Below are 24010 nucleotides of genomic sequence, written 5' to 3'. Positions count from 1 at the left end.
GTTTGTGAATGAGAGACGGTCTGTGCCCATGTTACTGTAATGCCCGTGTGCACTGCACCCCCTGCCCCATACCACCTATGTGTTCCTATATGAATATTACTATAAGGCCCACGTCAACAGGACACCTCTGTTCACCTATGCCCACACCCAAGAGCTAACCAGGACTAACATGAGTGAAAGGCGGAGGTGCATCACCCACCCATGGACACCTAATGGTACACCCAGTGATAGGGAGCTACATTTTAAAAGTGTTTTCTTAGATTTTACGTTCAATACATGTAAAAAAAAATTGTTGCCGTTGAGTTAATTGGTACAATATACCGATCTCCCCATATTTAGGCCTGCAAAACTGAGACAAAACATCACCCATTCTGCCCAGAAACACCCACTTTTGGCTGAGCTCCGCCTCTTTGCCGGTCTGTGAAAATCCTGTATATGTGCAGCGTACAACAAATAAATATAAAAGCGCACTTACCTTTTGCCTCGGTGTCGGAAGGAACATTTTACAGCAAATGCAGCCCATAGCTGCACACAATTTAGAGATAAACTCTAAGGTCAACAGTAATTCAAAATTTTAAGAATAAGCCAAGAGCAGAAAATCAGCTCCTCGTCCTGGAAACACTAGAGGGTCCCAGGTAATAGAACCACCGTGTCACAGAACAGATATGATGTCATAATAACTGTAGCACAAGTGTGCTGTGATTGGATAGCAGCCATGAAGCACAAATTTGCATAAAAACATTTACATTGTAAAATCAGCACAAGAGTAGACATAATACAGTTACTATGAAGGCAATCATTATGTATTGATTAAAGGGCCCGAAAACATTATTATCTCATGGGGTAATATTATTTTAAGAATATATTAGGAGATAAATTAATGTATAATCATAATATTATTTACTATTATTAGGGTAACATTAGTTGATCACTAATAGGGGTAATAAAAATGTTTCTCTTTGTAACTCTCTCCGGGTTCATACTTGGCAGGCCAGCATAGGCTTCTTGTTTCCCCATTTATTCCCCTCTCCTCCTCTCCCCCCCCCCCCCCCCCCCCCCAATTACTCTCCAAGTCATATTTCTTTCACAGTAAAAGTGATGAAACCTCAGCAGTATTACTGTATCATGTCATAATTTTAGACAGCGCCGTAACTAGGTGTGTGCAGAAGGGGCATTGCCCACAGTGCACACCTAGTTAGAGCACATATTCCCCCTGCGCTCCCACTGCCCGTCCCTGTCTACTGCACTCCGGTGGCCCGCCCCCTCTCTTGGCCTGCAGTGCAGTGTACAGAGGGAGTGCTGGGTCAGGAGCCGGCAGCAGCACAGCCACAGGAAGAAGTAGAAATCATGTAAGTGGCTGCCCACACACTACACTACATCACACTAAAGTACACTACACTGCATTACAATACTCTAAAGTACACTACACTACATTACACTACAGTACACTACACTAAAGTACACTACACAACACCACACCACATTACAGCCTAAGGGTACGGGGACTGTAAGGTGCTCTGCCTACCGTAATGAGTAAAAGGGGGCTCCACCTGCCATAATGTGTAAAAAGGGGGACTGTCTGCCATAATGTGTAAAAAGGGGACGCTGTCTGCCGTAATGTGTAAAAAGGGGGACGCTGTCTGCCGTAATATATAAAAAGGGGAGACTGTCTGCCGTAATGTGTAAAAAGGGGGACTGGCTGCCGTAATGTGTAAAAAGGGGATGCTGTCTGCCGTAATGTGTAAAATGGGGACACGTGCCTGCCGTAATGTGTAAAATGGGGACTCTTGCCTGCCATAATGAGTAAAATGGGGACACTTGCCTGCCGTAATGTGTAAAATGGGGACACTTGCCTGCCGTATTGTGTAAAATGGGGACTCTTGCCTGCCGTATTGTGTAAAATGGGGCCTCTTGCCTGCCGTAATGTGGAAAATGGGGACTCTTGCCTGCCGTAATGTGCAAAATGGGGACTCTTGCCTGCCGTAATGTGGAAAATGGGGATTTAATGTATCAAGGGCATTGCGGTGTATGGCAGAATATATATTTTTTATTTTTTTCCTGTGCTCGCCGTGATCTGTCGGTGCAAGGTCAAAAACTGGGGTGTAAGGTAGTCTTTTCAGATGAGGTCACGCCCATTTTACAGAGACCAAGCTCATTTTATCGAGGCCACGCACCCTTTGCCGGGAGCCGTGCGCCGAAGGCGCACGCATACCCTTTACTTTTTATATCTATGGGGGGGTTGCATTTTTTTGTTATGTCAATGTGGGGGACGCATTTTTAAATCTCGCACTGGGAGCCAAATTGGATAGAAATGCGCCTACTGTACCTCACAACTTCTTATTAGTCAGTACAGATGTGACAACCAAAATCATGACAGGGACTTGCCACTGGTACAGATGTAGCCACACCCATTGTGGCTACATCTTGCCGGTACAGGCACTCCTGGCACAGCTAGGCGCACCCGCGCTGGGCTGCGTAACTTTCCACACCATTCACTTATAATGGTGCGCATGCACATCTAAGATGCGCATGTCTAAGACATGCATGTGGTCGCGGGAAACGAGAAGCATTCACGCCTAGATGTAGCCAAGATGAGCGTTGCTACATCTATAGATGTAGTATTGGAGTAGCATTGTACTGCGTGTCACATATGTCACAGCTAACAAGAGTCCTGATAATCTGGACAGTGAGACAGCCCCCTCATATTAGGACCATGCTGCCTTAATCAGTTGGGAGGTAGAAATGTATGGATAACCTCACACAATTGTTCTTACATGTGAAACACACAAAGTCCACTGGAGAGAATCCTATAAATACATTTGCACACAGTTCCTGTGCTCACCAATCCTATATAATTTCCGAAACTACACGCTCCAAATTTATATGAAAGCATTTAGGGGCTGATTATAGCCCCCATGTTAATTATGTATCCGACTCACCACAAGTTGCAGCAGCAGCAGATACTAATATACAAGAGCAATTCAATATCGCTCCAGTTCTGGGACAGTTGCTCCGAAAAACGTATCTTGAAATGTTCTTTTCAGAAAAATGAAATTCTAAGTAGCATATTATCGAAAATAAAAAATTATTGTTAATCCTCCAAAAATGGGCAGTTTTCAGAGGATTGTTGTAGTTTAGAGTATTAGGGCTATTTGAGCTGGGGGAACTGCAGTGTATTTCAGAGGTATCTACTGCAGCCAATCTCTCATAATGGTTGTATCAGCGGTAGCTTTCTACAGGAACTGTGATTATTACAAAGCTGCAAAAAGCTTAGTGTTCCAGAGCTTGGCCATGTTAGCTAAAACCATCTTTAGTTGGCATTAAGTATTTTAGCCTACAGATGAACACATTAATCAAGCTGGTTTGAACCCCAAAGTTCTAGCATTAGAGATCACTGTACTTTTCAGCATTCACTGGTACAAGCTCTTATTGTAGCCTATGTCCTGATGTATGGCCTATAATAACTAGCCCAGAAAAAGAACTTCAAATTACCTTGATATGCGGTGATAAGGAATGCTCATTTTGTGGATGTAAGGCAAGTGTCACTGACTGAAAGCCACCTCCCTTACAGCTTGTATGCTGGCCTCTCTGACTCTCCTCTGTAGCTTCTTCACAGCAGTGTAAGAGACTGAGGGAGGGGGGGGGGGGGGGTTCATTCCGATCTGGTTGCACGCAGGTGGATATTTGCACTGCTGCGACCAGGTAGTCGCCGCCTACAGGGGAGGTGGTAAACGCTGTGCAGGGTAGCGATCGCTTGAGCAGAGAGCTGCACAAACAAAAGTTTGTGCAGTCTCTGCACAGCTCAGGACTAACTCAGCCGCTGCGACGATCCTCCCTGGAAACAGCTGGGCACGCCTGCGTTCGGCCGGACACTCCCAGGAAATGGTGAGTTGACACCCCCAACCAGCCTATTCCCGTCGATCTTCTTGCGTTCGCCGCTGCAAACGCTTTCTTCATTTTTTTAGTCACTGCCAGGCGACGTCCGTTGCCGGGCAGCGACGCGCCAGTGCATTGCATGCGTGCGCTGTTGAGACCCGATCGCACAGCTGCAAAAAACTGCAGCATGCGATCGGGTTAGAATAACCCCCTGGATTCCACCAGGGAAGCTTGCATTGCTGCATAAGGTAAAATATATACATTTAGTTGCAAGCATGATTGTTAAGGACTTTTGTAATATTAAATAAGACCCCTGTCATATAAAATATCCTCTCTGTCCATAAAAGTCTCTACTAAAAGAATACATAGAATATGTGCATCTGTTACCTACATAGCTGTATTGTGAGCTGAACCAATGAGAATGCACTTACTATAACTGCAGCTTGTTGGCCATTCACATGGTCCTTTGCTCAGATCATGACACTGTAGTACAGGCAGCGCTGGTGCAGGGTTTCCCAGCACTCTAAGCCAAGCTTCCGCCTAGCGCCCTCCAGAAAGCTCATCTCCATCCTCATGTGTGATTCCTGCAGATAACGATTCTCAGAGACTGTTATTTATTTGAAATGATATAAAGTACAATACAGGTTGGTGAATTATTATCGTTTATATATATTACACCATAAGGGTTACGCAGCGCCTAATAAAATACATAAACAAATGAGCAAAACAGTAAAATAATGACTAAAAGTACAGTACAATGGAGGACAAATACATGGTATACAAACATTTCTGCCTCAGGGGTCAGGACACTGACATAATCATCAGGGTGGCAGAAACCGAGCGTTAGGTGCCATTGTAGGGAGTATGGAGTAGAAAATAGTCTAAGAGGGGGAAAAGCATACGAGGGGAGAGGGTCCTGCTTGTGAGAGCTTACATTCTGAATCGGAGGGGCAGACAGACAGGGGTGACACAGATGGGGTAGAAGTGCGCCATGAGGCAGAGAACTAGGATGAGAGATGAGGTAGAAGTGAGCATGTAGCCAGTGGCGGATCTTGCCACGGGCAAGCAGGACTTTTGCCCGGGGCGCCACCTTCCGGAGGGCGCCGCACCATGGCAAGATCCGCCACTGTGCAGAGTGCCCCCCAGCAGTGCCCCCGCGCTGTGCCTATCCCCGCTGTCAGAAGGGAACCAGACGCTACGCGTCTAGTTTCCCTTCGTGGCGCTGGTCCCCCCCCCCCCCCGCTGTGAAGGGAATCAGACGCTAAGCGTCTAGTTTCCCTTCATGGAGAGGACGTCATCGCGCACCGCACAGCATTGTAGCACAGACGCTAGGTGTCATAATTGACCTCTAGTGCCTATGCTGTGCTATGGGGGAGACGTCACGACTGACGTCTCTCCCATAGATCCGAGGAGAAGAGCGGCGCCGGGGGGAGGTCTGCAGGTCTGGAATCAGGAGCGGGGTATAGTAAGTATACTTTGTTTGTTTTTTTAAAATTTCCTTTCAGCGGCGCCACAAATGGGGGCGTGACTGACCACGCCCCCGCATTAAGCCATGCCCCTAACTTTGCCCGGGGCGCCACAAGGGCAAGAACCGGCCCTGCATGTAGCAGAGTGTTAAGATGGCTGGAGTTGATGAAGAAGTGGGTCGTAAGAGCGCATTTAAAGTTTTGTAGAGAGGTGGAGAGTCTGATAGGGAGAGGTAGAGAATTCCAGAGATAGGGAGCAGCATGTGAAAAATCTTTGGAGGCAGGAATGGGAGGAAGTAATCAGTTGGCAGGATAGGCGGCATGCATTTGTGGAGTGAAAAGGGCGGCTGGGAGTGTAAAGGGAGATAAGGTCAGAAATGTAAATGGGAGAGAAATGGGTGAGTGCTTTGTAAGGGAGTGTGAGAAGCTTGAATTGGATTCAGAAGGGGAAGGGTAGTCAATGTAGGACTTGTAAGAGAGGGGAAGTGGACGTAGCATGCTTGGAGAGAAAGATGAGAAGGGCAGCAGCATTGAAGATAGATTGGAGTGGAGAGAGGCATTTGTTAGGAAGGCAAGATAAGAGGAGATTGCAGTAGTCTAATCTGGAGATGACCAGTGAGTTGATGAGTCTTAAGGGGGGTACTCACGGAGCGATCGCTGCTTAAAATCTAAGCAATCTGACTAGATTGCTTAGATTTTAAGCAGCGATCGCTCTGTGTGTACCCCCCATAGCGATAGCGATGCGCAGCCCCGCGCATCGCTATCGCTGGTGCTAGATTGGCCAATCTAGCAGGTCGCTCATTTCGCCCGCTGGGTGAAATGAGCGCCCTTCCCCCCCCCCCCCCCCCCGTCTCCCCCTGCACGCTCAGCACACATCTCTCCCACGTCGGCCAGTGAGTACTGGCCTTACAAGGTGCATACACACTTGCTGAAAAAATGAGCGACGTCGCTCATTTTCCCTCTTCCTGAGCGACTTTGCTCATTTTCTCTGCAAGTGTGTATGCCGCCAGCAACGATCGATGCGCGGCCCCACGGGTCGGCAACGATCTTCGCTGTCGGCAGTGCCTGCATGCTCAATCTGGACTATCGTCCAGGAGCTGCATGAATGGCCGACCGATGTGTGACGTCACTGAGCAATATAAACGGTCATATCACTCAGTGTGTACGGGCAGCCGGGAGGGGAAACACAGCATCCATGGTGAGTAAGGATCTGATCCTGGAAATCTTTTTGAGATGGAAACAGCAGGACTGCGAGAGGTACTTAAGCCGTCCATTGATTTTATTAAAGGCCTCGCCGTCCCCCCCCCTACCTTCTTTTCTCCCCAATAAACACTCGGACAACTGAATTGCGATTTAAAAGGTCACAGCCAAATTTATTGATCAAATTAGAATTGGTACTCTATAAGTGGGTGGCGAGAAAGCAGTGCATACCCCCGGCTACAGCCTCCATTTTAATTTCTTCCTAAATTAAACAACGGGGCGGAACCTAAGTCCCGCCCTTGCGCAAGTTAGCTGAGCGGTACCACTTCCCACCATTGGCATAGCACCGGTCCACCCTTAAGATGACGACCGTGTCGGCCCTTGAGGCCACGACAAACTCGCCGAGGATCTGGGGGAAGTGCCGCCAACCGACGTTGCGCTACTACAGACTGCCGAGGAGCACTGCTTGCCGCGCCTGCTGGACCTCTTTTGCCAGACCATAATTAAAGACCGAATTGGCCTGACGTTGCCACCACCGGACGTAAACTTCGATTCAAATTCCAGTTACCTCACCTTCGCCCTGGTGATAGCGAAAACTCTGGATTGCCTATCGGTGCCACCACCGAAATTAAAAAAAACGTTCAATTCCTAAATACCAGGGCCAAATTGCCCTACCAACTGGGCGGGAGGGTGGGTGCCTTCTTGTATCCTTGATCAGCCTGAAAGAGGGAGCCTGCCTGGCACTCCTGCTCTTTTGTACCTCCCAGGTAACTCTCCTCCCCCTCTTACCTATAGGATGCTGCTATGCTACCTGCTCTATCCGCCCCCCTCCCCTCCCCTCCCCTCCCCTTTTCTCTCCTTCCTTGCCCTAGGCTCCTTCTTTAAAAAACCCAGGACGCTTATTTATTCTCGGGCCTAGTTTGTCCCTCGAATTCTTTAAGCCGTCCATTGATTTTATTAAAGGCCTCGCCGTCCCCCCCCCTACCTTCTTTTCTCCCCAATAAACACTCGGACAACTGAATTGCGATTTAAAAGGTCACAGCCAAATTTATTGATCAAATTAGAATTGGTACTCTATAAGTGGGTGGCGAGAAAGCAGTGCATACGCCCGGCTACAGCCTCCATTTTAATTTCTTCCTAAATTAAACAACGGGGCGGAACCTAAGTCCCGCCCTTGCGCAAGTTAGCTGAGCGGTACCACTTCCCACCATTGGCATAGCACCGGTCCACCCTTAAGATGACGACCGTGTCGGCCCTTGAGGCCACGACAAACTCGCCGAGGATCTGGGGGAAGTGCCGCCAACCGACGTTGCGCTACTACAGACTGCCGAGGAGCACTGCTTGCCGCCATAGCCTGGTTCCTAGAACCCAGGCCCGCCACCCGCTGCTACCTCCTGCCTCCCACTGACGCTTTCCGCTATGCCGCCCAAGAATACGGCTAGGCCTTTCTCTGTCAGGTGTACCCCGCCTTGCCTGAATAGTCCCTCCTCTCCGAACCTCAACAACGGGTGCCTGGCGATCGTACCGCCTTCTCCCGTTAAGAGACGGGCTACCGCCCTGTTCACCTTTCTTCTGACCCTTTGTAACCCCGTGCCCCCCTGTGCCCTTGGGACTATCTCGGACCATGTGATCCGTGTATTAGGCCACCGGCCCTTCAACCATTGTATGTCGGCTTGAATTGCCGTAATCGGCTCGCTCCCCTAGCTTTTTCCTAGATCGCTGCCCCCTAGACCTTTTGCACTCCTGAAAAGTAGAATTACAATTAATCGTTACCCCCTGTTGTATGCGGACCTATGGTGCGAACTTTCGCGCGACCCATATGAAGGTGAAAACCACAAAACCTCTTTTTGTTTGAGGGCAAAAATGGAAAAAGTCCTTCATTCCCCCATTTATGGCGGGCAGCTTAAGGCCTTGGGTTTCGCGAAAGACGCCGAGCTGCCTTCTAGTCTTGCTTTTCCGCGCGTAAGTGTACCTTGTACGCTCCTGATTTCCACCTGCCCAGCTTTTTGATCTCGCCCACTGGCAACCCCTTACGTGCCACTACTGCCATGTCTTGTCAGTTGATAATTACACTTTCGAATGGCCTGACGGTGCCTCCACCGAAAATAAAAAATTTCTACATCCTAACGGTGCCACCACCGAAAATAAAATTAAAAATTTTCTACATCCTAAACGGTGCCACCACCGAAAATAAAATAAAAATTTCTACATCCTAAACGGTGCCACCACCGAAAATAAAATAAAAATTTCTACATCCTATCGGTGCCACCACCGAAAATAAAATAAAAATTTCTACATCCTAACGGTGCCACCACCGAAAATAAATTAAAAATTTCTACATCCTATCGGTGCCACCACCGAAAATAAATTAAAAATTTCTACATCCTATCGGTGCCACCACCGAAAATAAAATAAAATTTTCTACATCCTATCGGTGCCACCACCGAAAATAAAAAATTTCTACACCCTAACGGTGCCGAAATTAAAAAACAACAATTCTTCATCTTAACGGGTTCAATCCGGTTAGGTATACTCTTCATATAGCGCCCTATGATCTATACCTAGCAACTGACATATGAAATAAGACACCCGAGAGTGCATACCGACTCCACAAAGAATGCTCTTAACTGGATTGAACCCATGACCTAAGTACTGTGAGGCCGTAATACTACCCATTGCCACATACTGGTGCGTTTACGCTGACTTGATATTCATGCCTTGCGTCAGACTATAGTTGTCCTACGTTATCCCGTATACCGCTAAGGCACATGCAGCCTTGACCCCTACTTTATGCAGACATGAGGTACTATTCAGCCCTTAAACCTTCGCTTTGCGCCTGGACCTTTGGCTTTCCTTTTCCTTCTGTCCTGTCTACCTTATTATGATACCATAAGTGACCATCATATTGCCCGTTCACTAAAGTAGCTTTGATGGGTTTTTACTGTGATCGCTACCGCTACTTGCTTTGCCTTGCCTTTTGTCTGACCGTTTGGTTATGGAACAACTTATTCAGCACTTAAAGACATAGCTAGTAAATGTAATATGCATTAAGAACTGGGATTGAACCCATGACCTCAGTGCTGCGAGGCCGTAATGCTAACCATTGCCCCATAACTGGTGCGTTTCTGCTATTCTGATACCTAAGTGAACATAATACTGCGCATTCCCCAAAGCAGCTTTGATGGTTTTTCTATTGAGATCGCTATCGCTACTTGCTTTGTCTCCCAGGCCTGCCTTTTGTATGACACTCAGGTTATCTAACCCGCTACTTTGTACTAAGCGGTTGTCATTATAACTATATACCACATAATACAATGCCAGGGGATTCAAACCTTGCGTTTAGCACAGTGGAAGTTGTACTGCGTAGCGCTGGGCTGTACCGCGCTATGCAAAACGTGGCCTGTCTATTTTTTATTTAATTTTATTTATTCGTTGTTATTATTATTATTATTTTTGGTTTTTGTTACTGCATCGTTACGCTCTGTGTCCCCCGGCATTTTTCTAATGTATGGACTGTGCAAGGCATTGCAAATCGCCTGTGACGCCTTCCCACTAACTGCAATACAATAATAATCGAGCTAAGGCCACGGGTAATACCGAAAAATTTGCTAATATGAACGTTATGCTGCGTGACTGTCCCCCACTGATCTGTATTATACTGTTCTTATATACCTACTATCAATGCCATAATACATGTTCACGGCAATGCGATGACTGTTCTGCCTTATATTGTATAATTTATCGCTATTCCCCTCTATAATCTGCAAAATACCCCCCCGGCCATTCGATCCGGTATTAAGCTTTATATTAGCCCGCTAGTATACCTATGATGCTGAAATATGCTCTTGCCGCAATGCCCTCAGTAATCATTACGCTGTATACCTAGTACGACCCGTACCCTGTAATATACCCATGCGGCAATGACCTCGCTGATTTGCTTTATCTCGTATACTTCCCCTTTCACACCGCAGCCCGTACCCGGTATTTTGCCGTTTTAACTGGCTTCCTAAACGGGTCAAACTGCGATGTGAAAGGGTCCCCTTCAATTTACCGTTTTCCAACTACAGGTATTTTGAAACGGTAAAAAGAAGGGTCCTACCCGTTTCAGTCCCATTTCACTGTGTAGTGTGAAAGGGTCTGAAACGGTATTTGCAAGTCCCAGCCGGTCATAGGCTGTCTCCATGTGTGATGTCTGCAGCCACAGCCAGAAAACAGCTTTGGAAAACACAGATGTTAGAGTGGCTTTATAAACTTTTAGACTGCAAAGCCATTTATAAAAATGTCTAATTGGAGTGATGAAGAGGTGAGGGAGCTGCTTTAGGATCCGATGGGATGAGGAAATCTGCTGCCACATTACTGGGACAGTCAAGGATACCCTCATATATAAAAACCTAGCAAAATGCTTCAATGCTGGGTTCCATCGTACTACTACCCAAAATTATTAATAATTAATTAATACTTATTAATAATGCATGGGCTAGAAAAGTCCATTTATAATGACAACCACTGCTTTTTTATGGGTGAAACGGGTTCAGTGTGAAAGGTACCAAAACGGTAATGAAATGGTAATTTGCTGGTTACAACATGAGATGTGAAAAGGGTTTAACTGCTCAGACCCGTTTTAAGAACCGTTTCAATTACCATTTTAAAAGCAGGTTTTGCGATGTGAAAGCAGCATTACTAGTACCTATTCTACCCTGCAATATATACATGCCGTTGCACTTCTGCGACCTTGCATCAATCGCATACTATAACCCTATCATACTTTATCCGCTGCAATTTAATACTGACTCTGCAATGTAACCACTGACCCATGTTACACTGTCTATTATGACACTATTACACACTATGCGCTGCAATAACTCCCCCAACCCTGTAATTCTACCCAGCACCCCCTGCCCTTTTATTTCATTTATTTATGTATTTTTATTTTTACACCCCCTCCCTCGTATACCTTACACTGGTCACACTGCTGGGAGGGGTTATGTGCAGGGGAGAAGATGAAAGGGAACCACCACCATTGTTGGAGGAGGGGAGATAAGATAACCCCCCCAGCCAGCTAGCGTCTGCTGGACCTGCTATCAGCAATTAAGAGGGGGGGAAGCTAGTGTATTACTGTGAGAGCAAAGCTTTTATGAGGGAAGCATTAGCAACGGGGAAGGGAGGGCTGCTTAGATGTGGGTTTTGCTATCCCTGCAGCAGCTGCATGCTGGACTTTTAACTCATTATGTTCATTGACCATTGAGGCCTGCTTATCAGCCATTCGCTTTAACCCACTAAGCCACAGCGCAGAAGCCATACCCCTAGCCTGTAAATACATGATACTTATCTGGGTGGTCCCTCTGCGTGCATCCTAAGGAATCATTGGGTTGCCAAGTTTCGCGTGGGCTCCCCCCGAAGCTAAGCCGTAAGGAGAAACGAGACGAGTAGTCTGATCATCTGTAAGTAAGTACAGTAAGTGCAAGTGAAAAGTACCATGTTACCAAGTAACATGACAGAAAAGGGAAAATTTATGGAAATAAATAATTAACTAACAACCCAATAAATTGAATTAATAAATAGGCTGGCTGATTGATATGGGTATTGGTACTGGCTAGCGCCCGCGCCTCCTGGCGGATATGGCGGGGCTGATACCCGTTGGAGTGGGCTGCGGTGGGCCAGCAGCTTGCCCACTGCGGATAATGGGCTGTGGGGAAGCGCTGTCCTGCCTGCCACCAGAGGGGGAGGGGGGGGGGGGGGGGAAGCGCTGCCAGCTGCTGCCCCATCCTACTTGCTCTGGCTGTGCAAACGCCTCGTGTAAGCTGTGGGTGGAAAGTTTGTGTGTGGGGGGGGTGTGCTCACGGGCTCCGGCGGTGGGGTCTGTACCGCCGGAGCCGTGCTATACTGCTGCTGCTGCGCTCGTCCCATCGTGTGTGGGTACGTGCGGTCTGTGTGCCGTGGCGCGGGGGGTGTGCGTGTGAGCTCCGGCGGCGGGGCCTGTTCCGCCGGAGCTGGGACATCCGGCTGCTGCTACCCGGTGCCCCGGGACCGCATTGGTGGGTACGGGTGGCTTAACTGCCTCTCTGTGGGGGGGGTGTGCACGGGCTCCGGCGGTGGGGTCTGTCCCGCCGGAGCCGCTATCGGAGCCTGCTGCCGCTGCTGGGCGCGTACCTGCGTGTGTGGGTACGCGCCGCTACTGTGCAGCGTCGCCGGGGGTGTGAGTGCTGGCTCTGGCGGCTGGGCCTGCCCCGCCGTAGACGGGGTTTGAGGATGCTGCTGCGGCTGTGCGGCGCCGAGCGTGACGCGATCGCTCGGCGCCGGAAGGAGGGGTGGTGCTACCTGCCGCTGGGTGCTTGCTGGCTCGCCGGAGCCCGCTTCCGGGCCGCCGCTCGCCAGCCGCGTGTGGAGAGGTGACGCGGGCGGCGGTCTCGCCGATCCCGGCCGGGTCCCTCGGGGGGGAGCAGCCCGCAGTGTACCGTGTGCTGCCTGGTCCGCCTGTATGAGGCGGCGGGGGGGGGGAGCATTCCTCCTGGGTCTGGGCAATCTGGTGTGCGGGCGCTGGGGTGTGTAGTGTATTATGTGGTTACTGTAAGGAAGGGGGTTTTAGATTTTGTGCTGCAGTGTGGGTATAGCTGCAGCGTATGAGAGGGGGCTTATATAAATAATAAAAGTGTACTTATTCCTTTCCTTGATTCCAGGAGCTGCGAGTTGCCTTCTTGTATCCTTGATCAGCCTGAAAGAGGGAGCCTGCCTGGCACTCCTGCTCTTTTGTACCTCCCAGGTAACTCTCCTCCCCCTCTTACCTATAGGATGCTGCTATGCTACCTGCTCTATCCCCCCCCCCCCCTCCCCTCCCCTCCCCTTTTCTCTCCTTCCTTGCCCTAGGCTCCTTCTTTAAAAAACCCAGGACGCTTATTTATTCTCGGGCCTAGTTTGTCCCTCGAATTCTTGAATGTGTGGTTTGAAGGAGAGGGAAGAATCAAGGATAACTCCAAGACAGCGCATTTGAATGTGCGTCAGTAGTAATGGAGAGGAGTCTCCAGGGTAGGAGAGTGGAGGGGTGTTGTATTGGGTAGAGATGAGCGCCTGAAATTTTTCGGGTTTTGTGTTTTGGTTTTGGGTTCGGTTCCGCGGCCGTGTTTTGGGTTCGAACGCGTTTTGGCAAAACCTCACCGAATTATTTTTGTCGGATTCGGGTGTGTTTTGGATTCGGGTGTTTTTTTCCAAAAACACTAAAAAACAGCTTAAATCATAGAATTTGGGGGTCATTTTGATCCCAAAGTATTATTAACCTCAAAAACCATAATTTACACTCATTTTCAGTCTATTCTGAATACCTCACACCTCACAATATTATTTTTAGTCCTAAAATTTGCACCGAGGTCGCTGTGTGAGTAAGATAAGCGACCCTAGTGGCCGACACAAACACCGGGCCCATCTAGGAGTGGCACTGCAGTGTCACGCAGGATGTCCCTTCCAAAAAACCCTCCCCAAACAGCACATGACGCAAAGAAAAAAAGAGGCGCAATGAGGTAGCTGTGTGAGTAAGATTAGCGACCCTAGTGGCCGACACAAACACCGGGCCCATCTAGGAGTGGCACTGCAGTGTCACGCAGGATGGCCCTTCCAAAAAACCCTCCCCAAACAGCACATGACGCAAAGAAAAAAAGAGGCGCAATGAGGTAGCTGTGTGAGTAAGATTAGCGACCCTAGTGGCCGACACAAACACCGGGCCCATCTAGGAGTGGCACTGCAGTGTCACGCAGGATGGCCCTTCCAAAAAACCCTCCCCAAACAGCACATGACGCAAAGAAAAAAAGAGGCGCAATGAGGTAGCTGACTGTGTGAGTAAGATTAGCGACCCTAGTGGCCGACACAAACACCGGGCCCATCTAGGAGTGGCACTGCAGTGTCACGCAGGATGTCCCTTCCAAAAAACCCTCCCCAAACAGCACATGACGCAAAGAAAAAAAGAGGCGCAATGAGGTAGCTGTGTGAGTAAGATTAGCGACCCTAGTGGCCGACACAAACACCGGGCCCATCTAGGAGTGGCACTGCAGTGTCACGCAGGATGTCCCTTCCAAAAAACCCTCCCCAATCAGCACATGATGCAAAGAAAAAGAAAAGAAAAAAGAGGTGCAAGATGGAATTGTCCTTGGGCCCTCCCACCCACCCTTATGTTGTATAAACAAAACAGGACATGCACACTTTAACCAACCCATCATTTCAGTGACAGGGTCTGCCACACGACTGTGACTGATATGACGGGTTGGTTTGGACCCCCCCAAAAAAGAAGCAATTAATCTCTCCTTGCACAAACTGGCTCTACAGAGGCAAGATGTCCACCTCATCTTCACCCTCCGATATATCACCGTGTACATCCCCCTCCTCACAGATTATCAATTCGTCCCCACTGGAATCCACCATCTCAGCTCCCTGTGTACTTTGTGGAGGCAATTGCTGCTGGTCAATGTCTCCGCGGAGGAATTGATTATAATTCATTTTAATGAACATCATCTTCTCCACATTTTCTGGATGTAACCTCGTACGCCGATTGCTGACAAGGTGAGCGGCGGCACTAAACACTCTTTCGGAGTACACACTTGTGGGAGGGCAACTTAGGTAGAATAAAGCCAGTTTGTGCAAGGGCCTCCAAATTGCCTCTTTTTCCTGCCAGTATAAGTACGGACTGTGTGACGTGCCTACTTGGATGCGGTCACTCATATAATCCTCCACCATTCTATCAATGTTGAGAGAATCATATGCAGTGACAGTAGACGACATGTCCGTAATCGTTGTCAGGTCCTTCAGTCCGGACCAGATGTCAGCATCAGCAGTCGCTCCAGACTGCCCTGCATCACCGCCAGCGGGTGGGCTCGGAATTCTGAGCCTTTTCCTCGCACCCCCAGTTGCGGGAGAATGTGAAGGAGGAGATGTTGACAGGTCGCGTTCCGCTTGACTTGACAATTTTGTCACCAGCAGGTCTTTCAACCCCAGCAGACCTGTGTCTGCCGGAAAGAGAGATCCAAGGTAGGCTTTAAATCTAGGATCGAGCACGGTGGCCAAAATGTAGTGCTCTGATTTCAACAGATTGACCACCCGTGAATCCTTGTTAAGCGAATTAAGGGCTGCATCCACAAGTCCCACATGCCTAGCGGAATCGCTCCGTGTTAGCTCCTTCTTCAATGCCTCCAGCTTCTTCTGCAAAAGCCTGATGAGGGGAATGACCTGACTCAGGCTGGCAGTGTCTGAACTGACTTCACGTGTGGCAAGTTCAAAGGGCATCAGAACCTTGCACAACGTTGAAATCATTCTCCACTGCACTTGAGACAGGTGCATTCCATCTCCTATATCGTGCTCAATTGTATAGGCTTGAATGGCCTTTTGCTGCTCCTCCAACCTCTGAAGCATATAGAGGGTTGAATTCCACCTCGTTACCACTTCTTGCTTCAGATGATGGCAGGGCAGGTTCAGTAGTTTTTGGTGGTGCTCCAGTCTTCTGTACGTGGTGCCTGTACGCCGAAAGTGTCCCGCAATTTTTCTGGCCACCGACAGCATCTCTTGCACGCCCCTGTCGTTTTTTAAAAAATTCTGCACCACCAAATTCAAGGTATGTGCAAAACATGGGACGTGCTGGAATTTGCCCATATTTAATGCACACACAATATTGCTGGCGTTGTCCGATGCCACAAATCCACAGGAGAGTCCAATTGGGGTAAGCCATTCCGCGATGATCTTCCTCAGTTGCCGTAAGAGGTTTTCAGCTGTGTGCGTATTCTGGAAAGCGGTGATACAAAGCGTAGCCTGCCTAGGAAAGAGTTGGCGTTTGCGAGATGCTGCTACTGGTGCCGCCGCTGCTGTTCTTGCGGCGGGAGTCCATACATCTACCCAGTGGGCTGTCACAGTCATATAGTCCTGACCCTGCCCTGCTCCACTTGTCCACATGTCCGTGGTTAAGTGGACATTGGGTACAGCTGCATTTTTTAGGACACTGGTGACTCTTTTTCTGAGGTCTGTGTACATTTTCGGTATCGCCTGCCTAGAGAAATGGAACCTAGATGGTATTTGGTACCGGGGACACAGTACCTCCAACAAGTCTCTAGTTGGCTCTGCAGTAATGATGGATACCGGAACCACGTTTCTCACCACCCAGGATGCCAAGGCCTCAGTTATCCGCTTTGCAGTAGGATGACTGCTGTGATATTTCATCTTCCTCGCAAAGGACTGTTGAACAGTCAATTGCTTACTGGAAGTAGTACAAGTGGGCTTACGACTTCCCCTCTGGGATGACCATCGACTCCCAGCGGCAACAACAGCAGCGCCAGCAGCAGTAGGCGTTACACGCAAGGATGCATCGGAGGAATCCCAGGCAGGAGAGGACTCGTCAGACTTGCCAGTGACATGGCCTGCAGGACTATTGGCATTCCTGGGGAAGGAGGAAATTGACACTGAGGGAGTTGGTGGGGTGGTTTGCGTGAGCTTGGTTACAAGAGGAAGGGATTTACTGGTCAGTGGACTGCTTCCGCTGTCACCCAAAGTTTTTGAACTTGTCACTGACTTATTATGAATGCGCTGCAGGTGACGTATAAGGGAGGATGTTCCGAGGTGGTTAACGTCCTTACCCCTACTTATTACAGCTTGACAAAGGGAACACACGGCTTGACACCTGTTGTCCGCATTTCTGGTGAAATACCTCCACACCGAAGAGCTGATTTTTTTGGTATTTTCACCTGGCATGTCAACGGCCATATTCCTCCCACGGACAACAGGTGTCTCCCCGGGTGCCTGACTTAAACAAACCACCTCACCATCAGAATCCTTCTGGTCAATTTCCTCCCCAGCGCCAGCAACACCCATATCCTCCTCATCCTGGTGTACTTCAACACTGACATCTTCAATCTGACTATCAGGAACTGGACTGCGGGTGCTCCTTCCAGCACTTGCAGGGGGCATGCAAATAGTGGAAGGCGCATGCTCTTCACGTCCAGTGTTGGGAAGGTCAGGCATCGCAACCGACACAATTGGACTCTCCTTGTGGATTTGGGATTTCAAAGAACGCACAGTTCTTTGCGGTGCTTTTGCCAGCTTGAGTCTTTTCAGTTTTCTAGCGAGAGGCTGAGTGCTTCCATCCTCATGTGAAGCTGAACCACTAGCCATGAACATAGGCCAGGGCCTCAGCCGTTCCTTGCCACTCCGTGTGGTAAATGGCATATTGGCAAGTTTACGCTTCTCCTCCGACAATTTTATTTTAGGTTTTGGAGTCCTTTTTTTTCTGATATTTGGTGTTTTGGATTTGACATGCTCTGTACTATGACATTGGGCATCGGCCTTGGCAGACGACGTTGCTGGCATTTCATCGTCTCGGCCATGACTAGTGGCAGCAGCTTCAGCACGAGGTGGAAGTGGATCTTGATCTTTCCCTAATTTTGGAACCTCAACTTTTTTGTTCTCCATATTTTATAGGCAGAACTAAAAGGCACCTCAGGTAAACAATGGAGATGGATGGATTGGATACTAGTATACAATTATGGACGGACTGCCACGGTTAGGTGGTATAAAAAAACCACGGTTAGGTGGTATATATTGTAATACAATTATGGATGGACGGACTGCCTGCCGAGTGCCGACACAGAGGTAGCCACAGCCGTGAACTACCGCACTGTACACTGGTTGATAAAGAGATAGTAGTATACTCGTAACAACTAGTATGACTGACTATGACGGTATAAAGAATGAAAAAAAAACCACGGTTAGGTGGTATATATTGTAATACAATTATGGATGGACGGACTGCCTGCCGAGTTCCGACACAGAGGTAGCCACAGCCGTGAACTACCGCACTGTACACTGGTTGATAAAGAGATAGTAGTATACTCGTAACAACTAGTATGACTGACTATGACGGTATAAAGAATGAAAAAAAAACCACGGTTAGGTGGTATATATTATAATACAATTATGGATGGACGGACTGCCTGCCGACTGCCGACACAGAGGTAGCCACAGCCGTGAACTACCGCACTGTACACTGGTTGATAAAGAGATAGTAGTATACTCGTAACAACTAGTATGACACTATGACGGTATAAAGAATGAAAAAAAAACCACGGTTAGGTGGTATATATTATAATAATACAATTATGGATGGACGGACTGCCTGCCGAGTTCCGACACAGAGGTAGCCACAGCCGTGAACTACCGCACTGTACACTGGTTGATAAAGAGATAGTAGTATACTCGTAACAACTAGTATGACTGACTATGACGGTATAAAGAATGAAAAAAAAAACCACGGTTAGGTGGTATATATTGTAATACAATTATGGATGGACGGACTGCCTGCCGAGTTCCGACACAGAGGTAGCCACAGCCGTGAACTACCGCACTGTACACTGGTTGATAAAGAGATAGTAGTATACTCGTAACAACTAGTATGACTGACTATGACGGTATAAAGAATGAAAAAAAAACCACGGTTAGGTGGTATATATTGTAATACAATTATGGATGGACGGACTGCCTGCCGAGTTCCGACACAGAGGTAGCCACAGCCGTGAACTACCGCACTGTACACTGGTTGATAAAGAGATAGTAGTATACTCGTAACAACTAGTATGACTGACTATGACGGTATAAAGAATGAAAAAAAAACCACGGTTAGGTGGTATATATTATAATACAATTATGGATGGACGGACTGCCTGCCGACTGCCGACACAGAGGTAGCCACAGCCGTGAACTACCGCACTGTACACTGGTTGATAAAGAGATAGTAGTATACTCGTAACAACTAGTATGACACTATGACGGTATAAAGAATGAAAAAAAAACCACGGTTAGGTGGTATATATTATAATACAATTATGGATGGACGGACTGCCTGCCGACTGCCGACACAGAGGTAGCCACAGCCGTGAACTACCGCACTGTACACTGGTTGATAAAGAGATAGTAGTATACTCGTAACAACTAGTATGACACTATGACGGTATAAAGAATGAAAAAAAAACCACGGTTAGGTGGTATATATTATAATACAATTATGGATGGACGGACTGCCTGCCGAGTGCCGACACAGAGGTAGCCACAGCCGTGAACTACCGCACTGTACACTGGTTGATAAAGAGATAGTAGTATACTCGTAACAACTAGTATGACTGACTATGACGGTATAAAGAATGAAAAAAAAACCACGGTTAGGTGGTATATATTATAATACAATTATGGATGGACGGACTGCCTGCCGACTGCCGACACAGAGGTAGCCACAGCCGTGAACTACCGCACTGTACACTGGTTGATAAAGAGATAGTAGTATACTCGTAACAACTAGTATGACACTATGACGGTATAAAGAATGAAAAAAAAACCACGGTTAGGTGGTATATATTATAATACAATTATGGATGGACGGACTGCCTGCCGACTGCCGACACAGAGGTAGCCACAGCCGTGAACTACCGCACTGTACACTGGTTGATAAAGAGATAGTAGTATACTCGTAACAACTAGTATGACACTATGACGGTATAAAGAATGAAAAAAAAACCACGGTTAGGTGGTATATATTATAATAATACAATTATGGATGGACGGACTGCCTGCCGACTGCCGACACAGAGGTAGCCACAGCCGTGAACTACCGCACTGTACACTGGTTGATAAAGAGATAGTAGTATACTCGTAACAACTAGTATGACTATGACGACGGTATAAAGAAAGAAAAAAAAATACCACGGTTAGGTGGTATATAATTATACAATTATGGATGGACGGACTGCCTGCCGAGTGCCGACTGCCGACACAGAGGTAGCCACAGCCGTGAACTACCGCACTGTACTGTGTCTGCTGCTAATATAGACTGGTTGATAAAGAGATAGTATACAACAATATACTACTATACTGGTGGTCAGGCACTGGTCACCACTAGTCACACTGGCAGTGGCACTCCTGCAGCAAAAGTGTGCACTGTTTAATTTTAAATTAATATAATATTATGTACTCCTGGCTCCTGCTATAACAACCTGCAGTGCTCCCCAGTCTCCCCCACAATTATTATAAGCTTTTATACATTGATGTGCAGCACACTGGGCTGAGCTGAGTGCACACAGACTGAGTCACACTGTGTGACTGCTGTGTATCGTTTTTTTCAGGCAGAGAACGGATATAGCAGAGAACGGATATATTAAATAAAAGTTAACTTAACAACAACTGCACTGGTCACTGTGGTAAACTCTGTCTGCACAATCTCTCTCTCTCTCTCTCTCTTCTAATCTATTCTAATGGAGAGGACGCCAGCCACGTCCTCTCCCTATCAATCTCAATGCACGTGTGAAAATGGCGGCGACGCGCGGCTCCTTATATAGAATCCGAGTCTCGCGAGAATCCGACAGCGTCATGATGACGTTCGGGCGCGCTCGGGTTAACCGAGCAAGGCGGGAAGATCCGAGTCGCTCGGACCCGTGAAAAAAAAAGTGAAGTTCGTGCGGGTTCGGATTCAAAGAAACCGAACCCGCTCATCTCTAGTATTGGGGGCAGCTTAGTTCTTCAGAAACGCTAAACACACCTGTCATGATGACAAACATATCCTCACACACACTGACACACTCTCCCTCACACAGACACACCTCATACACACTCCCTCACACACATTGACACTTACCTGTAGCCAGAGCCGGATTTAGACCTCATGGGGCCAGAGCCGGCTCTAACCAATATGATGCCCTAGGCAAGATTTTGGCTGGTGCCCCCTAGCACCACCACTAGTTCTGCCTCTGACCTTGCACCCTTTTCCCAGCGCCATCATCCCTCACCCATAGCAGTCTTTATTTTGGTGCTCCTACCCACCTAAATTTTAAATAGGAACAGTGCGCATATTCAGCACACAGCGCAAAAAGGGCGTGTTCAAATTACGCCACACAGTAGTGCAACTTTATTCACATTTTATCATGCGAGTGTCCTCTATTCTTTTTACATCACACAGTAGTACCACTTTACCTTATATACTGTACATTACTCCTCACAGTAATGCCCCTTATTCACATTACATCACACTGAATTAGTCCGTATTCACATTATACCACACCATGTTGCGTTTTATTCACATTAGACCACACAGTAGTGCCATTTCTATACGTTACGCCACACAGTAGAGCACCTTATACACATAATGTCACACATTACTAGTAATGCATTTATATACATAATACCACACAGTAATGTCCCTTACACATGACACACATAATTAATGTCCTTATAAACATAATGCACCTTACACATTATGCCAACCTTTATTAATGCCCTTATACACATACAGATGGAGCCACGCCAATCGTGGCTCCGTCTGTGCCTCGGCACGCCTGCCCGGGTGCATCTAATGCTGCGTCTGGGGCGCACACGCATCCGTGATGCGCATGTGCACCATTCACTGTGAGCTCCTGGCTGTGACTAGGCGGACAGATCACCTAGTCACGCCGGAAGCGCTCGTATGCGATTGAGCCGCACTAAATGAGTGTGGCATCATCTGTATGCCGCACATTATTAATGCCAATATACACATAATGACACACATAATGTCCCTTACACATATGCCGCACATTATTAATGCCCTTATACACATAATGACACACATAATGTCCCTTACACATATGCCGCACATTATTAATGCCCTTATACACATAAGGACACACATAGTGCCCCTTACACATATGCCACACATTATTAATGCATCTATACACGACACATAATGCCCCTTACACATATGCCGAACGCTATTGCACAACCAAAGGAAAATAGCTCTTGAAGAAAAAAGAAAAAAGAAGAATGATGAAAGTTATCAATGGGCCTTCATTACAGGTTATTCAGGTCAACATAAGGATTTAGAAAAAATTGTTAAGAAGTATTGGCATATCCTGAAGAAGGATCCTGTTTTGAGAGAATGTATCCCAGATGTTCCACGCTTCATCTATAGAAGAGCACCCAATATAAAGAACAGTTTGATAAGAAGTGTATTACCCTCTACTCATGCACATCCAATCAGAACTAAGGGTTATCACCGATGTGGTACATGCCTTGCGTGTAGAGAAGTCAAAACATTGACGTCAAAATACACAAAATTTACAGTTAAAGGACAAGACTACAAACTGAGGCATTTTGCGACATGCCATACCAGCAATGTAATATATTTGATACAATGCAGCTGCAATCTGGTATACATTGGAAGGACTAGTAGAGCATTGAAAACACGCCTAGGTGAGCACCTCCGAAACATCAGAAAAGGGCTCACCACACACTCATTATCAAATCATTTCAAGGAAGTTCAAAATTGCTCCACATCGGCTATCACCATGTTTTTGGCAACAGATAGCATCAAGAGCAATTGGAGAGAGCGAAATGAAGAAAATATGTTAGCGAAATCCGAAATGCGATGGATCCACAGATTGAAAACGCCGCCGTTCAGCCCCCTCCCACCTAGCGACGCCTCTGTCTCAGAGGCAATCGCTAGGTAACGCCAGCGCATGTGCAGTTCTGACCCGATCGCTGCGCTGTGACAAACTGCAGCGAGCAATCGGGTCAGAATGACCCCCAAAGTGCAGCATATTCCATTGCGCTTTACAATTGGAAACAATAGTGATAGAATGGGTTGGGTATGTGTGACCGGCGATCAGGAGACCGTCGGTGGGATCCCGACATTTACATAGGCGGTGGAGAGGGGGAAGCATAGCGCAACAAAGCCCTTTGCGGGCTCGCTGCGCTCGCCACAGGTTCTAGTCCCTACTCTATGGTGTTGTAGACACCCATGAGTGGGAAAAGTCCCTGTTGGTCAGCATGCCGACCATCGGGATAGTGAGGGGGCAGGATGTAGGTGCCAGTATTGTGACCGGCGGTCTCCTGACCAACGGTCACATAACTACATCCCGATAGAACAAACTGGATAATAACACACAGACATAGCGGTAGGAAGGCCCTGCTTGCAAGCTTACAATCTATAGGGAGAATAGGCATAGATACACAGGGATAGGTGTTATCTGTTGCACAATGGTCCTGCCAGATTGGTCCAGTGGGTTGGGAGGGAAGTGGTAGGAGTGTAGGGGGGGGGGGGGGGGCACCGTTCATGGCTGTGTACAGTATGCCACTCCCGTCACTCAAACTTTCAACCGCTACGCAGTTGCAGAGCCACTGGTCTCGCGAGATGATGACATTGTCATCTCGCAAGTTTCTCTCTCTCTCTCTCTCTCTCTCTCTCTCTTCACTAGGCTCCATCCAGCAGCAGGGACTTGGAGGAAAGAGTCGGACAACAGGCTGGCTGGCTGGGGCGTATGGTCTACTGGTGGCACAGGAGTGAGTCGTAATCAGCGGCAGGGACGTCACCTGTGGAGTGAGTGACTGCAAGAAAAGACTGACTGTCCGTGACCACTGTGGTGCTGCAGCTGCTGAAGCTGTTAATTTATAAATTCTATGTTTATTAAATAAAGGGATGTTAAGTATCA

The 24010-nt window shown here is 47.7% G+C and overlaps 1 protein-coding gene and 1 long non-coding RNA gene across 3 annotated transcripts in view; one reads left to right on the top strand and one right to left on the bottom strand.

Annotated features, from left to right (window-relative positions):
• The window catches only part of LOC134909772 (protein FAM13A-like), a 27933-nt gene extending 22928 nt beyond the window's left edge, over positions 1-5005 (bottom strand). Inside the window, exon 1 of one of the 2 annotated variants that reach the window (XM_063917043.1) lies at positions 4308-5005. Coding sequence is in view for 1 of the 2 variants with exons in the window: in XM_063917026.1 (XP_063773096.1) it covers positions 476-523 (48 nt within the window). In the remaining variant the exon portion in view is untranslated. Of the gene's footprint in view, positions 1-475; positions 653-4307 lie in introns of those variants that run through there. The other variant, XM_063917026.1, reaches the window with a different exon arrangement.
• The window catches only part of LOC134909789 (uncharacterized), a 24486-nt gene extending 476 nt beyond the window's left edge, over positions 1-24010 (top strand). The window contains exons 2-3 of the long non-coding RNA XR_010176027.1: positions 13220-13302; positions 23777-24010. This is a non-coding gene — a long non-coding RNA (uncharacterized LOC134909789). The remainder of the gene's footprint in view (positions 1-13219; positions 13303-23776) is intronic.

The sequence above is a fragment of the Pseudophryne corroboree genome, chromosome 1, assembly GCF_028390025.1.
Source record: "Pseudophryne corroboree isolate aPseCor3 chromosome 1, aPseCor3.hap2, whole genome shotgun sequence".
NCBI lineage: Eukaryota > Metazoa > Chordata > Amphibia > Anura > Myobatrachidae > Pseudophryne > Pseudophryne corroboree.
This window is presented reverse-complemented; position numbering and strand designations above follow the sequence as displayed.